Source organism: Lates calcarifer, linkage group LG3 (genome assembly GCF_001640805.2).
Source record: "Lates calcarifer isolate ASB-BC8 linkage group LG3, TLL_Latcal_v3, whole genome shotgun sequence".
Taxonomy (NCBI): Eukaryota; Metazoa; Chordata; class Actinopteri; family Centropomidae; genus Lates; species Lates calcarifer.
The window spans coordinates 6,775,285-6,789,943 of record NC_066835.1 but is presented as its reverse complement, the minus strand read 5'-3'; the positions used below and the strand labels follow the sequence as shown (position 1 = coordinate 6,789,943).

Genomic DNA, 14,659 nt, shown 5'->3' with positions numbered 1-14,659 from the left:
AGGTAAAGATCCAGAATGTCTGGATGCCATCAGCCAGCAGCAGCAGCAGGAGGATAATAGTATCTCCAGTCACAGTATATCCATCATGCCACTGTTGACTCCCCTGGGGCCTGTCTCATCAAAAAACAGGCAGGAGCCTCTCACCCATCACTTTTCAGTGCTTCATATGCGCTTGACCTCTTCCAAAAGATGCTAATGTGTGTGCATTTGAACCCTGGCTACTTGAATACTCTTAAGCTAGATGTGTAATTTTTGCACTGAGAGTACAGATCTGCAAGTACTACAATGAATTCTTCTGGCTCGGAGTGAACACAATTGTGTAAAATGAGATTACCCATAAGTAAATATGACCTATATGCTGTGTATGCTGCTGAAAATAACAGAGTGTCACAATGTGTGTGCTCGCATTCCTTCTTTTAGCGTTTACTCTCCCTCCTCATCTTCAACCAGTTACAAGAACCAAAAAAGATCAAAGTGAGATCTATCTCCATCAGATCTTTCATTAAAGCCTTTAAACAGGCCCAGTGAGCGAGCATCCACCCTCGCCATTACCATCAGGTCAATACTAATATCCAGGTAAAGCCTCCACATCCACCTCTCCTACCTGATTTTCATACACACAGCCATGGTCAATAATCTCCTCATCATCTCCTTCATTATGAGACCTCTATCAGACAAATGCCAATCAATGGCTAATGCAGCAGCCTGATGGCAGAGCTTGATAGGGGTCAGAGTGGGCTGTGAACCCCTTGTACATAGGCAATGAGTTGGGATATGTGGGCTGGGCTGAATTTTAAAGGAATACCTGGGAGGCTAAGATGCCTGGATTGTTATTATTGTTGCTTCTATTATTGGTTTCAGGATCAAAATGTAATGCCAGAGGAAAGAAATGACTCTTGAGGCTCAACACACAAACCTTCACGTTAAAAATCAATGTGTTTAGAGTGTAAGAGCTCTCCTCAGCGTCAGCAGCTAAAGTAAAAACACCTCAGAGCCACAAAGGTCGCCAGAGGAGTAAGTTTTTGAGAACTGAATAAAAGTGATTCATGTCATCAGAGTGCATGTGTTATTAGGAGATGGAACATGCTGTACATATTGATATATGACAGGTGATCAAGCAAGGAGGAGAGCAGGCTCCATGTTTTATGGGTACAATTAAGAGAAGCAAAAAAAAAAAAAATCACGACAGTGAATCTACTGAGTCTGCCAGAGCCCGGCCAAATGCTATTTTGAAGCGTGAGCACCTGTGCCAAGAAGTGACCGACTCTTAAATCGATAATGACGCATACAATGTGGGATAAAAGACTAAGATAACGCTTTTAGTGAGGCTGCTTTTTTGGCTGCAGTCAGAAACATTTTACCCTTGCTGGAAAAATTAATGTTCTGAATTGAATTGGACAAAAAACACAGACACATCAAAGTTCACTCGAAAATGTACTTTTGCAGACATTAAGGGCCGATTTACAGCGTCGTCGAGCTTAATTTTCACATTAGGCAGTAGTAACAGGGATGTTTGCCAGATGTTTTTGCTGCACTCTGTAGTCATACTGATTCATAGTCTCCTTGGATCTTTGCGCAACTCCCCGCAAAACAGTTTACCACCATAAGACGCAAGTGCAGCTGGGGTAAACCAAGGTACTGTAAATCTACTCTCTGTTCTTTGAAAAGCCTTTGATTAAGTAGATCCTGCGCTCGGAGCTTGGTTGAATTATTTAAGCCTCGCCCATGGTGCATTATGAAATTAGCTGCTGGGAGCTGGTGACCTACTCTGAAACCCCTCAGTGTAAATCTAAAGGGAAGAGCCCATCCTGCAGTTGACCCCACTGACACACCATAAAGACCCCATAAACAGACTGCTGGTCATGCTGTTTTAGTCCAGTTAGACCATGGGCAAGGTAGAAAGTCATATTTTCTTAAGTTGTGTAAGTTAAGATGAACCATTATGAAGGCAGAATAGTAAGTATGCTGTTTCAGCAGCTCTAGTCGTTAGTGTATCGTCGTCACAGAATGTCTAGGGGAATTATTTGCATTGGCTTGTACTGGAATGTTAACTATGCTTGATATCTGTGGATGTTCAACAGATATGTTGTCTGCTGCTTAGCCCACTGTGCCACTGGCAGCATCCGCTTGGCACTAACCAACCTCGGAGCGCATGGCGCCAAATGGGTGTACAGGGAAAAGTGTGACCTTGCAGGGGCAGCCCTCCAGGCTCTACCTGTGTATGTCTGTGTGTGTGTGTGTGTGTGTCTGTGCAGGTGCTATTGTTTGCTTTGCCAGGGCAGTTGTTTAGTAGCGGGCACACTGAGCCGCTGCAGTGTGCTGTGACACTTTGATGAATCGATGGCCACTGTGCTGTACTCCGGCAGGACAGCAATCCTCAGAGCGGAGGGAGGAGACAGGGAGAGACCAAAGGAGAGGGGTGGGGGGTGGGGGGTGAGATGACAGCAACGGAGGGGGGCAGAGAGACACAGAGTTGACTGACTGACTGACTGACTGTATAGACATATTAGAAAGTAGATTTGGAAGACATGATGTGAGGAATAACAGAAATAAAGGTGAGAAGAGGGACAAGCTGGGGGCAAGTAAAAAATAGCAGCAGAAAAGGGAGAGAGGGAGGAATGAAGGTGTGTTCAAAAGAACATGTCAGAAGGTCAACAAGAGGAAGAGCAACAGCCAATGGGAGTAAATGAGTTGGAAAGAGTAGGAAGACTATAGAAGGAGAGATTTTTTTTATTTTTAATCTATTTTCTGCATCTCATTGCCCTTCTGAAGTCACAGACAGCCACTGTGACATTCATAGCAAGATGGAGCTTAATCTGCACTGTTAGCTAAACCTTGAGGTCTATTTGGAGGGGTGCTTCAGCTGTGTGTGTGAGTGAGTGCAAAGGGAGGTGAAGCGTGCTACACACATGTTGGTGTGTAGAGGTATCAGTTTTCTGCACATGTATGAGCGTAATCCCTATACCCTGGGTGAGTATAGTGTCACATATCTGCATGTAACTCCTCTGCTGAGATACAATTACACCAACTACAGTGACTCTCAATGGGAGGAAATTTCATCTCAGTGAACATAATCCCAGCATCACATTCACATAATACCATAAAGACACAAATAATACAAGCAATACAGAGCTGCAGATTTTCTTTTTGGACTTTTTCCTTTATTCCTCCCCGCCTCTGTCTCGTCTCCTCATCTACAATTCATCTTTGCCTTTGGACAAAAGACAAAGTTGCATAGACCATCCTGTTCCTGCAGTCAATAATAGAAGTGGCTTATTTCTTATGCTGCGCATGATGAATACAACTGAAGAGAATGAAATATTAAGTTTAAAAAGAGGTCCTTTTGGAATTTCAATATTTCTCAGCACAGTGTGTCTAAAAAATATCATTAAACGCAAAGAGGAAAATACCGAAACGATGAATCAGTGCAACAGGAAACTATTGTTAAAGTTGCAGACATAACATGTAAAGTATGCTTAAGGAAACCTCAGTCACTAAAGTCACTCAGGCACTAAACCATTAAATTGAAGGAGGACCATAAGCAACCTATTCCAAATCTCAACTGTCACAGCTAAAATATAGAGTTCAGCTCTTTCCTTATTCTCAAGAGAAACCGTAAAGCTTTAATATTTATGGTCCATCAGGGGCTACATCCATAGAAAATGAGCATTCCATTGGAGCAAACATGGAATAATTTCCAACCAAATAAGTGCATCCCTTAGGGTTTGTTGGGTAACAACACTACCCCATATCACATATAACCTACCCCATGAGTAAACTTCAAACAACCAAATGTTTTGTGTGTGTGTGTGTGTGTGTGTGTGTTAGTAACTGCCTCCCTCGTGAGAAGATAAACCCTTCCGCCCCATAGATCCTCTCAGAATCACTATTTGTCTCTTGACGTGTCAGCGCGTATGTGCGCCTTGACCGCATCATATCCGAATTAACCTCTAGATGGCCGCCATTATAATGGAAATGGGTGAGCTCAGCGATCCTGCTCGCCTCAATACATTAGGCTAATGTTCGGGCCAGGAAGACACCGTCTGCCATTACAGACAAGCCAAATGCAGTGGAAGGCACTAGTGATAGGCTTGCTCCCACTTAGCGCCCCCCCACAAATGAGCCCCACCCTACAGGTTTCTACTGGGCTGAAGCTTACATTTCCATAACACTGTGCATGTGAAGCTTGGAATGGCCTCCTGCGAGGATGCTCAAGCAAACAAATATGTGAATATATATACTCCCAACTGTAAACCAGGGAGCACGTGTCTCTGCCACACAGACAACCCCGCCACTTTCGATGTGGTGTTGTTCCAGCTGTGACATTCACATCTCAGGCTCTGGCATTTCATTCAAGGATCTGTTGACGCCCATGGCAACGCGTACTTAATACACACACATTTTCGAAAGCACAAAAACACATTGTCACGGCGAAACAGCCTGAGGGTGAAATCTGTGGGGTAAGAACATAAACAACACCCACGTGCAAAGTTGCAGCCAAAGATTAAAGCGTCGGAGAAAGAGGCTGAGCGCTAAGACACAGGGAGGGCGTGCATGCTGAAATGTGCACTTGCATTAGTGCATGCATGCATTCCTGCCTGTTATCAGGGCTTGCAAAAGAAGCACAATGGAGCATGTGTTCTTCCAGAGAGAGAGGAAGAGAAGGGGGGAGGAGGCAGGCAGTTCCTTCCAGCTGGGTCATATTTAACCAGTGGTATTATCATGCCAGCCAAAAGGACCTGCAACCTAGCCACCACTCAAAAGAAAAGAAAAATAAGAAAGGCCACCAGCACACTTTCACACAATTTCAGCCCATACCTAAAACATTTTTACTCAGTTCCAACACTGATAACAGAGACAATATTGTTTGATTATTCTTCATCCTCAATCCCACCCAATAAATCTACCAAGGGTTTAAGCTGATCAATAGAAAACAGCCCATTCAGAGTCAAAGGTGTGCTACGGTTGATGTTCTTCCCTTTCAGGAAGACCCTTGTCTTTGTGAGGGGAGTTCATTCAGCACTGATACAAATGAACCTCCCACGCATAACAAAGTGAGGCAGGTTGCCTGGAGAAATGCATATAGGTGTGTTGTCATGTTTGTGCATGTGCAGAAAAAGATGAGTTTAAATAAAAGGAGAGGAGGAGGAGAGAAGCATAGTTCAAAGATCCTCATTCACTGTTTCTGTCACAGAGGCTGTATGTTGTTCCCATGACAACAGGGAAACAGGAGGAACACATATGAAGACAAATCCCTCGCCTCAATTATTTATCATTGCGCGAACCTGCCTTAACACTTAATCTCACACATACACACAGTATGCTACACAGCTATGCACATACAGTATATGCACACACACACACACACACACACACACACACACTCACTCAAACACATGGTCATGAACACCTAGAGCACGTCTCATATAATTTCAGTTTTCTCTTCCAGTCTCTCTGCTACTTATGGGAAAAAGCACAATTATGTGTGACACTAATGTGTGAAACAGTGAGTCAATTATCACCTCATTTTCATTCCCCTCACATCAGACAGCCAGGGTCTTTGAGTTATGTTAGACTCAACCTATGCAGAAGAGCCAATTGTTGTTACATCCTGCTGTTTGTGCTTAAAAACCACACTTTCTGGACTATGACCAATCAATAGCACACATCAAGTATTAAATATGAGATCATATTAATACTTGATGTGTGTTGATCTATATGTGCGTGTGTGTGTGGGTATACATGAACATTTGATCCTCTCTGAGCAGTGTATATTAAACCTGAGAGGAAGCACTGATCTGGAGGTCAGGTCATGACCATCCCCTGCAGGGCTATTCTATCCATCGCCAAGAGACGGATGAGCCGCAGATAATCAATCAGCCTCACTTCAACTTAGTGTAGACTTTAACCTTTCAGCTCAGATCCTAACTGGCCCCCAGGAAGGCTCGAGTGTCAGCTTTTGTCCACTTGCTCTCATACGACTGTAAAAAAAAAAAAAAAAAAAACAACAAAAAAAAAAAAAAGAAAAAACAAAACATGTTATTGCTACCCATAATAGCATTTCCACACTGCTGACCACACTGGATTGGTAAATTTTGCATTGGCAATGTGTGTGTTAATTAGAGCCAATATTGTTGATGCTTTTCAAGAGATTTTTAAGATTTTGAGAAGAAAAGAAGTTGTTTTGGCAGTGTGTTGGGCTATGATAATTAGTTAAGATGATACAGTTGGTAATAACATTGACTCATTTTTGATCAGTCAACACCTGAGACAGGGAAATTCAAACTGAGATGTTCAATAAAAGTTTGCCTCTTTGTTGCTGAATACCATCAAGAAATTAGTGAACTTTTAATTTAGCCCAAATGTAAGATATAAGATACGATATTTTGACAGTTTTTTTTTTTTTTCAGAATTTCTTGTTGGTTTTTCCATCTTCTGACATGACTTTCCATGATTCTGTATTTCTCTCCTAAATGACAGTTAACGTTGTCTGGTCTGTTTGTGCAGTAAGGATGTCATTAGACACTTTCCACTCATTTCTGCTCATTAGGAATTTATGTCCTCTGTGGCAGCGAAACACGTAACATGAGCCAGCAGACAACTCTTGTAACACTAGGTTAAACTGGTTTGGACACTGGACACTTTGAGGGTGATTAACTCTGGCAAACACACTTTAGACAAATAGGTAGAAGCTGGCTAGCAACAGTATGACTAGAAGGGAACAATTAGACATCTTGGAAATTACCAGGTTAGAGATTAATATTCTTGTTGTTGCAGTGAGGTAAAGTTCAGAAAGTTAACAGGTTGGTGCTAAATCCAACATAAAAATGCAACTTGACCTTAAAAAACAATGACCATTACTGCCTTATATTGGGGTCATTGTGGTTTCTAATTCCAAACCTGTTGTATTTCATGTGTATAAGCAACACAAATGTACAGCAAATGGTTGTAAATGTAGAAGTGCTCGCTACATTTTATCAGTTCAAACCCCGACTTAGACTCCATATTCTTCAACAATCTTTTATTAGTACTAACTATGATATACCATAGCCACACAATCTTAATCCCAACCATTTTACATTTAAATATAAGCCATAACAGATATGGATGAAAGTGAATATGCTTTGGATGCAAAACTCAAAATGGACCTCACAAGTCTAGGATTCCAAGGCACTCTCCCTCTCCCCTCCCCACATGATGAATCTGCCTCTTTCCCAGAAAAAAAGACCACTGACAGACTGCCTATACGTTGAATAGAGAGAGATGCCGTACAGGAAAAAAAAAAAAAAAAAAGACAAGGACAAGGACAAGATATCTCCTGCCCAGGATTGGATCTAATCTTCAATCTCTGGGATCACTGATATCTGATAAGAACAGTGTAAATCAGAAAGCTAAAGAAACCCCTGCCTGAGCTTTGTCTCTATACAAGACAGACAGGCCACCTACATCTGTCTCTCAGTTTGTGGAGATTTACAGTAGCTGGTGCAAATTCCCACATCTGATAAAACCAGGAAGTAGAGAATCTGAATCAAGACTGAGACATCTGTGTTACAGCTTTGCTCCCACACCTGGCTCAGGGAGATGTAAGCTCTGGATTTCTTATTTTATTATTTATTTTCACCCTTAGTTACCCAGGGTAGATGGATATAGCACATATGCTTTTTCTCCGTGACATATATTACATCACAGTAGACTGCACATCTGGGAGCTGACCAGTACAACATAGCTGGTGCTGGGAAATGTGGGCAGGAAAAGTTAAATGGAGACCATTTTCTCTCCAAGAATCAATAACACGTCCTTGAGTGGGCACTTCAACGGAAACCCCTCCATCTACCATGCCCTGTCTTTAAAGGAGCTGAAAATGCTAAAATGCTAATAGTATATAGCTGCAGTCCAATGGAAGAGCTCACAGGAGTATGCTGTGAATGTGAACCAGTGCCAGAATAGAGCAACAGTGCTAGATTTATATTCCCTGGATAAGTAAAGCAGCAAAAATATATGTTTATTAATTTAATGCTCATGGACATGCTAAGAGTCACATTTGAAGGAAACAGAGTATTTCTTGTTTGTTTTCCACCAAGATTTTTCTCTCTGCTTGTGTTTGATTTGAACTATTGACTTTACAGCTAGAGCCCCCTAGATATATAAATGCCTCAGCGTCACACTGAATAAAAGTCTTTTACAATGGCAGTGCCATCAAACTCTAATACCGTTGTGAAGTATTTAATATATGAAACAGGCGAGGAGGCAATTGAACTTTATTGAAAATGAATTGGATGTTCCTCATCATCTCACTGAGTGCCACTTTAATCAAGGAATTCTGCACACGTACAGCTAGATATAAGGTTCACAAGGTCTAATGATTCAGTTTGTGTTGTATGTGTGGGTAAAAGTCAATTAATCTGTGTACACTGGCAAACAGCTGCACAAATGTATTTAGTAATGTTTTTTTTTTGTTTTTTTTTGGGGGGGGGGGTCTGCAAGTGTTTGTGAATTACTGAGTACGTGTGTGTGTGTGTGTCAGTGGTGTGGCTGCGAACACTGTGACGAAGCGCAGTGACAGAGCTCGGGCCATCTGGAGACAGATGACAGTGTGAATCACCATGGAGGAAGAAAGGTGGGGGGGAAGAGGAGGAGGAGGTGGGGGCTGACGGGGGACGATAGAAGGAGGGCACACGGGGAAGACAGAGAGACAGAGGTTGGGGGGGGGGGGGGTGGGGGGGGGGGGTGACACATCAAGTGGGTGGAGAAATAAAGGGTGCTTTGCAAGGATGAAGCATTTGCATCATTTGAAGCCTGCGTACGTGCTGACGTGCACACATGTATGTATACACACACACACACACACACACAAACACACCTCTTCTCTTGGTGGCCTCTTTTTGAGCTAGCTAACGACCTGCTTGTCAACACTTTAGTCTAATCATCCTACAGTGAAAGGGGGTGGCAACTCGCAGACTCATCCAAACACACCCATACATGTACCCACAAGCTTACTTACACGCTGGTAGATGTTGAAATAGGAGTCTGCTTGATGCCTGATAAGAAAATGAGCCCTCCAAATAGGTCATTTACTAAGGAGAAGAAAATCACCCAGCACTCGAAAGGCACAGAAACATAGGGCCCAGATTATCTCTCAGCCGGTTTAAGCTTATCACCACTCTACTCCAACAGTCATCTCCCCTCTCTGCCTCTTATAACCCCTCCCAGTCATCCCTTTCCTGCTGCTTTTCTGTCCCTTTTCTGTCTTTAGAATCTCTATTTCCATCTCCATCCTTGACCGCCACTCTCTCCCACTACACAGCTCCACAGTGGGGGAAAAGCAACATCACTGCAATATATGTGCTGACTTTACATTCCAGACACTTCTCGGTTTTGAGTAAACAGATAATGTTGTCTGTTTCTCAGCTCCCACTCCCTCCTTTATTGCTCAACGGTGAATATAGAGAGCAGATGGGAGATAGGAAGCAACGGAGCGTGCAGGTAGTGGAGGATTTGAGACTGAGAGTAGCAGGCAGACAGGTGGGAGAGAGGTGAGAAAAAAAGGAAAGAGTGAGGCAACCATATAGGCAGAAATGTATATATGGACTTGTTTGTACGCTGGTTTGGTCATGCTAGGGGTGACAGGTCTTCAAGAAGGTCAACACAACATCTTTAGCTACATGAACAACTGAGACCACTGAGCCGACTCTAGTTAGGGTACCACATATCTTTTTTTAAGGAGGTGACACAGTGCCTCCATGATGGAGTTTGGGATCTCCAGGTATCTTAAAGTGAAAGTTCTCAGCAGTTCCTAGCAAAAAAAATTGGAACATCACTGTTCTAGTCTATTAGGGTGCATTATTTTATATAAAGCACAAGCTGACTCCTTCAGGTTGCTGGTTTTGTGCAACCAAGAGTCCAAAACATCCAAACATGAGCTATATGAGACAAAAAAAGTAGCAAATCTTCACATTTGGGGAACTGGAACTAGGTGTAATGTGGCATGTTTGCCAATTAATACATTTTGTATAAAATCCAACAGCAGAACCCTTAGGACATGAACTTATCTAATAAGTCTGTGTCCAATTGAAGGTTCAAAGTCATGAACACCAGCTAGCCTTCCACTGAGGAGCAGCTGTTGCTGAGGCTGTTGGCTGGGGGGGGAGCTGTCCCTGGTGCCGAAGAGGACTTCGGCAGATTCAGCTGCGCCCGTCGCTGTCCGTGGTGCTGAAAATGTCACAGTACAGCACAGTCTCCCGACGATTAGATTTCACTCTAATTTCTTATTCCATTCTTATCTAAAAAGACATTAGATGCTTAATCTCTAAATTAACAACACCAAATAAGTGCTCCCAATTAAAATCTTATCCATTTAAGGTCCATGGCCTTTTTCTGTGCCTGAAGGTCTTTAAAATGAAAATTTGCATGAGTTTCTATTTGTGAAACTTGAAATGGAACGGATACACGCACCAGCGCACTCCTTAACCCCTACACTTTAGCGCGCACATACACACTATCTACTTGTCTCTTTCTTCAGGAGCCTCATGACGGTGCGAATGCAAGCAAATGTCACGAAGTAAAAAAAGATAAAAAGGAGAGAGGGGCATCAAGCCCTCCAGTCTTCATAACATTACCGCAAGTTGCATCATGAGCACAACGCGGCGCCTTTTTCTTCCTATAAAGGGGAGCGTGGCTGAGAGGAGAGGACGACTGAGCGTGATCTTGCGTGTAAATGGACACGCTGAGCGACTGTCTCATGCGCCGCTGACGAATGATCTAATACCCGGCCGAGCTGGAGTGGAGGGGGGGGGGTTAAACCTGCAGCAGATAGGAAAGACGCGTCATCCCCAATCTGCTTCCTCTCGCCTTCCTATTTTCGTTCCTTTCTTTCCCTCCCTCGGCCTTTTGCATTCTCTCCTCTGTGCGTTTTAAATGAATAGAGGTTGATTACCGCTTATTGAGCTACGAGTCCACTGGGACAGCTGGTTTTGATCCCACGGAGACGCGGCGCGCCGCTCTCTCTAAAGATCTCTCTCTTTTCAGAAGCCTTTCACGCATCTCTATCTTTCTGTCTGTGTGGCCCTCGGGAACGATAATAAGGTTACAGAGGAGGCTGAGAATGATTTCAAGTAAGATTGGTTGACAAATGAAGACAGTGTACTGTACATCTAATGATGCGTATCAAACGTAACCTGGAGAGGAACAGTCTTTTAAGTGGGCAAACATGCAACCTCACATATGAATCAGCCATTGTTGGTTATTAATTGGCCCGCCTCGCTTTGGCTTGATGAAGTATGTGGGTTGAGAAAATGCCACGAACCCCAGGTCTCCTCTTCCCTCACCGCTCCGCCTCTCAGCATAGTGTGAAGCTCTGGTGCCGCTCAATGGGAGGATGGGGCAACTGCTGGTGGCTGCACCACCGAGGGACGCGCCAGACCACCTCAACGCCGGCGGTGTGGTATTCAAACATATTTATTGACACCGTTTAAAGTAAACGTCGTTACAAGGGACTAGATAGATAGTCTAGCCACCCCTGGCTCTTCGTAAATATGTGCAATAAGTTAGAGTCGCTTTACTGGCTCCAAAAGTAGACTCAAACTGCGAGTGAGTGCGCAATAAAAAAGAAGGCTCCCTGAACGCAAATAAAACAAGCAGCCTCCCACGAATATAGCCGCAATGAGATTTACTCCACAGGAGAGTCGAGAGAGATTTGTCAGCATCATTGGGACTGAGTTGAGAGTGTGATAAAAAAATCTACATCTCACCCCCCCAAAAAAAACCCATATAGGTGGTTGATGACACAAGTCTGATCAAAAGTGGGTGACAAAGTGGGAGTTTGCATGGTGGGAGACATGAGAGCTGACGTTCTCTGTATAAGAGTATCGCTCAAGCTTAAACCACACTCATACAGTATGAGATGATACGGCCCACTGTGCCGTGGTGATGCTGAAAATGTGCCTATTTTCCACTCACTCGTGGATTCGGTCTTGTCCAAGCGAAGGTATGAGTGGGCGAACGCGGAGCCATATGACTCACTGTCAAATTCATATTGTGGCAGTGGTAGTATATTCTTGGCCCTTTTTTTTTGGGCTAAAAATAGTTCCCATTCTGTGGTGTGGAGCCAAGACAGTGATAAAACGTTTGGCTTTCTTTGCCAAAATAGGACCTGCTCGGGTTGGCAAAATAAATAAATAAATAAAATCATTGCGGCTCTTCTCCTGGTTTTAAATAACGCCACTAGCTTTTTGTCATTAATGTGCACGACAACATGAAAAAAGAAAGGGGGGGGGGGGGTCTTGGATCCTGTAACTTAGTCTCCTTTCAGAAACACGTCAGGTTGAGAAAGGCCCTGAAAGTTAATGAATAGTAATGATAATCTGTTGAATGTCCAGCTCCGGTTACAAGATTTTCCATTTGCAATTAATCAGGGACAGAAAACCCAGAGTCTGTTAATTAGGCCTAACCCCCACATACACACACATGCGCACATACACACGCGCCCGCGCACGCTCAATTAGTCTACGCACACGCACACACACATACAGAAAGAGAAGGGGAAAAACTGTACCCATAAATGTTATTCATGGGTGTTTACTTGGGAAAGTGGGAATCTTATATTATGAGGAAACTCAGCAAGAACAGTTAGAAAGAAGAACATCCCCTTCCACACACACACACACACACACACACACACCCTTTTGGACTCTGAACAGCATAATAATCAGCCGCCTGCTTGACCACCTCAACTGATTTCCTCATGCTGCACTAACGTTGCCTCTTTACCTGAGAAACCTGAGAAGCAACATTCTCTCTCTCTCTCTCTCTCTCTCTCTCTCACACACACACACACACACACACACACATACAGATGGTTATTTAAACATCCCTACAGCTCATTTAATCCACCCCTGCTCCTCAAAAAAAATTGCCTAACACACACACACAGTCCTTTAATGACGCGCAGCAACAGAGTCGAGGATACAGACACAAGCTCAGTTTGCAATTCCTGAGCATCCGCTGTCACCAAAATAGCCACCCAACCAGCCACCTCTCCTCTATTAATAACTTTGGGCTGCTGGAGCAGCGACATCACAGCAAGGTTGATCCTAAATGCGCCTTTAGGATGAGTGCGTGTGTGTTGCTGATGCTGATTTGCATTCAGTCAGGGATCGGGGAGGGTGGGTGGAGTGTGAGGGGGGAGAGAGTGTGTGTGTGAAGGGGGGGTAAGCCTGCTGCATTTTGCATGTCTTCAGCTGCACAGACGGGGACTTACCCTCTACTGAGGCGGCCAGTAGCCCCATATATAAGAACAGCACCCGGCTCCAACGGTGCGCCTGCACTCCCGCCTTCATTAGAGCAAAAATCCGTATTCCGTCCCCTCTCCTGCATGCGCATTCCGGTCTCCTCTCAAGTCCCGTTGCTCCGTCCCGATTTGAAGCGGCGGTCATGGCAGGGGCTTTTTTTCTTCTTCTTCTTCTTCTCTGGACTGGCGGGCGCGATAGTTCTCAGATGGTCAGAAAAGGGAGATTCACTCGGTGTAGGCGCTGAGAAAAATCCCAATGCATGGAGGAGGCTCGGATCTCGCAGCTGGACTGAACCATGTCATGCGGGGACCGAGGGGTTCAGAGTCTCTTGTCTGAGAAGATAGATTTCACACCTAAAAAGGAGGGGGAGGTGGGGGGGGTATAAAGGGAGGGAAGGCAAACCCAAAGGGGAGACGTGTGATTCAAGTGGTCACTGATCTGCCCCGCACGCGTAAAAAATCACGAAAATCCCTCGTCCGCTCCACATATGTGACTGATCTTACCAGGCACACGTCAAAATAAACCAGGAGATCCCTCCTTCAGTTTGTCCCGCAGCACTTATCTGTCCTTCTCTTGAACGTATCTCCAGTTAATAACAGCATTTGCGGTGCCGATAATCCACGTTTTTTTTTAAACTCGTCATTAGACCGAGATTCAAAAGGAACGAGCGACGAATGAGCCACAGAGGTTATCCGAATCCAAGAAAAAACAAAAACCGCCTCGCTTTAGAAGTTCTCGGCCAGCGTTGGAGTGTAGTCAGTGATCGTATTGTACGGAGAGAAATAAGCAGTTGTGAATGTATGTATTCCCAGGATCGAAGCGCTCGGCCACAGCGTCGTCTCGGGTCTGTGCGACGCCAAGATTCAGACTGCAGACCTGCTCTTTCTCTGCGCGTCTCTCTCTCTCTCTCTCCCTCTCTCTCTTCTTTCGCACCCTCCCTCTCTCCCTCTCCCTCTCCCACTCTCAGTATACCTCTCATATCATATGCCCACGTTTTCAAAAGCGTTTTGGGAAATATCTCACTTACTCCCATTCACAAGTGATTGAGATAAAGTCAGCAGATGAGTTAAAGGGTCAACAACCGACTTTTAAAACTATAAACTTTACCTTCCCTGTTAAATCAATATCCTTAATAATAATAATAATAATAATAATAATAATAATAATAATAATAATAATAATAATTGAAGCATCAAATCCACCTTGTTCCAATTTGTTATGGTGAGATTTAGGGGCCCCACGACGAGCCCATTGTCTCCATCCATTAAGACCAATCATCGGATTGCCCGGCAGTTTAACATAGATGTCCACTTCCTGCTCACTAAACGTGAAATTGATGCTTAACAGGCTGGAACCCTCGCCAGTAAATTTGA

General features: G+C 44.0%; 1 protein-coding gene across 1 annotated transcript in view; it reads right to left on the bottom strand.

Moving 5' to 3' along the window:
* csmd2 (CUB and Sushi multiple domains 2) overlaps window positions 1-14,196 on the bottom strand; it is a 223,016-nt gene extending 208,820 nt beyond the window's left edge. Inside the window, 1 exon segment of the mRNA XM_018701481.2 lies at window positions 13,256-14,196. Within this exon segment, the coding sequence (XP_018556997.2) occupies window positions 13,256-13,430 (175 nt within the window). The 5' untranslated portion in view covers window positions 13,431-14,196.
* Between the last annotated feature and the right edge of the window lie 463 nt (window positions 14,197-14,659).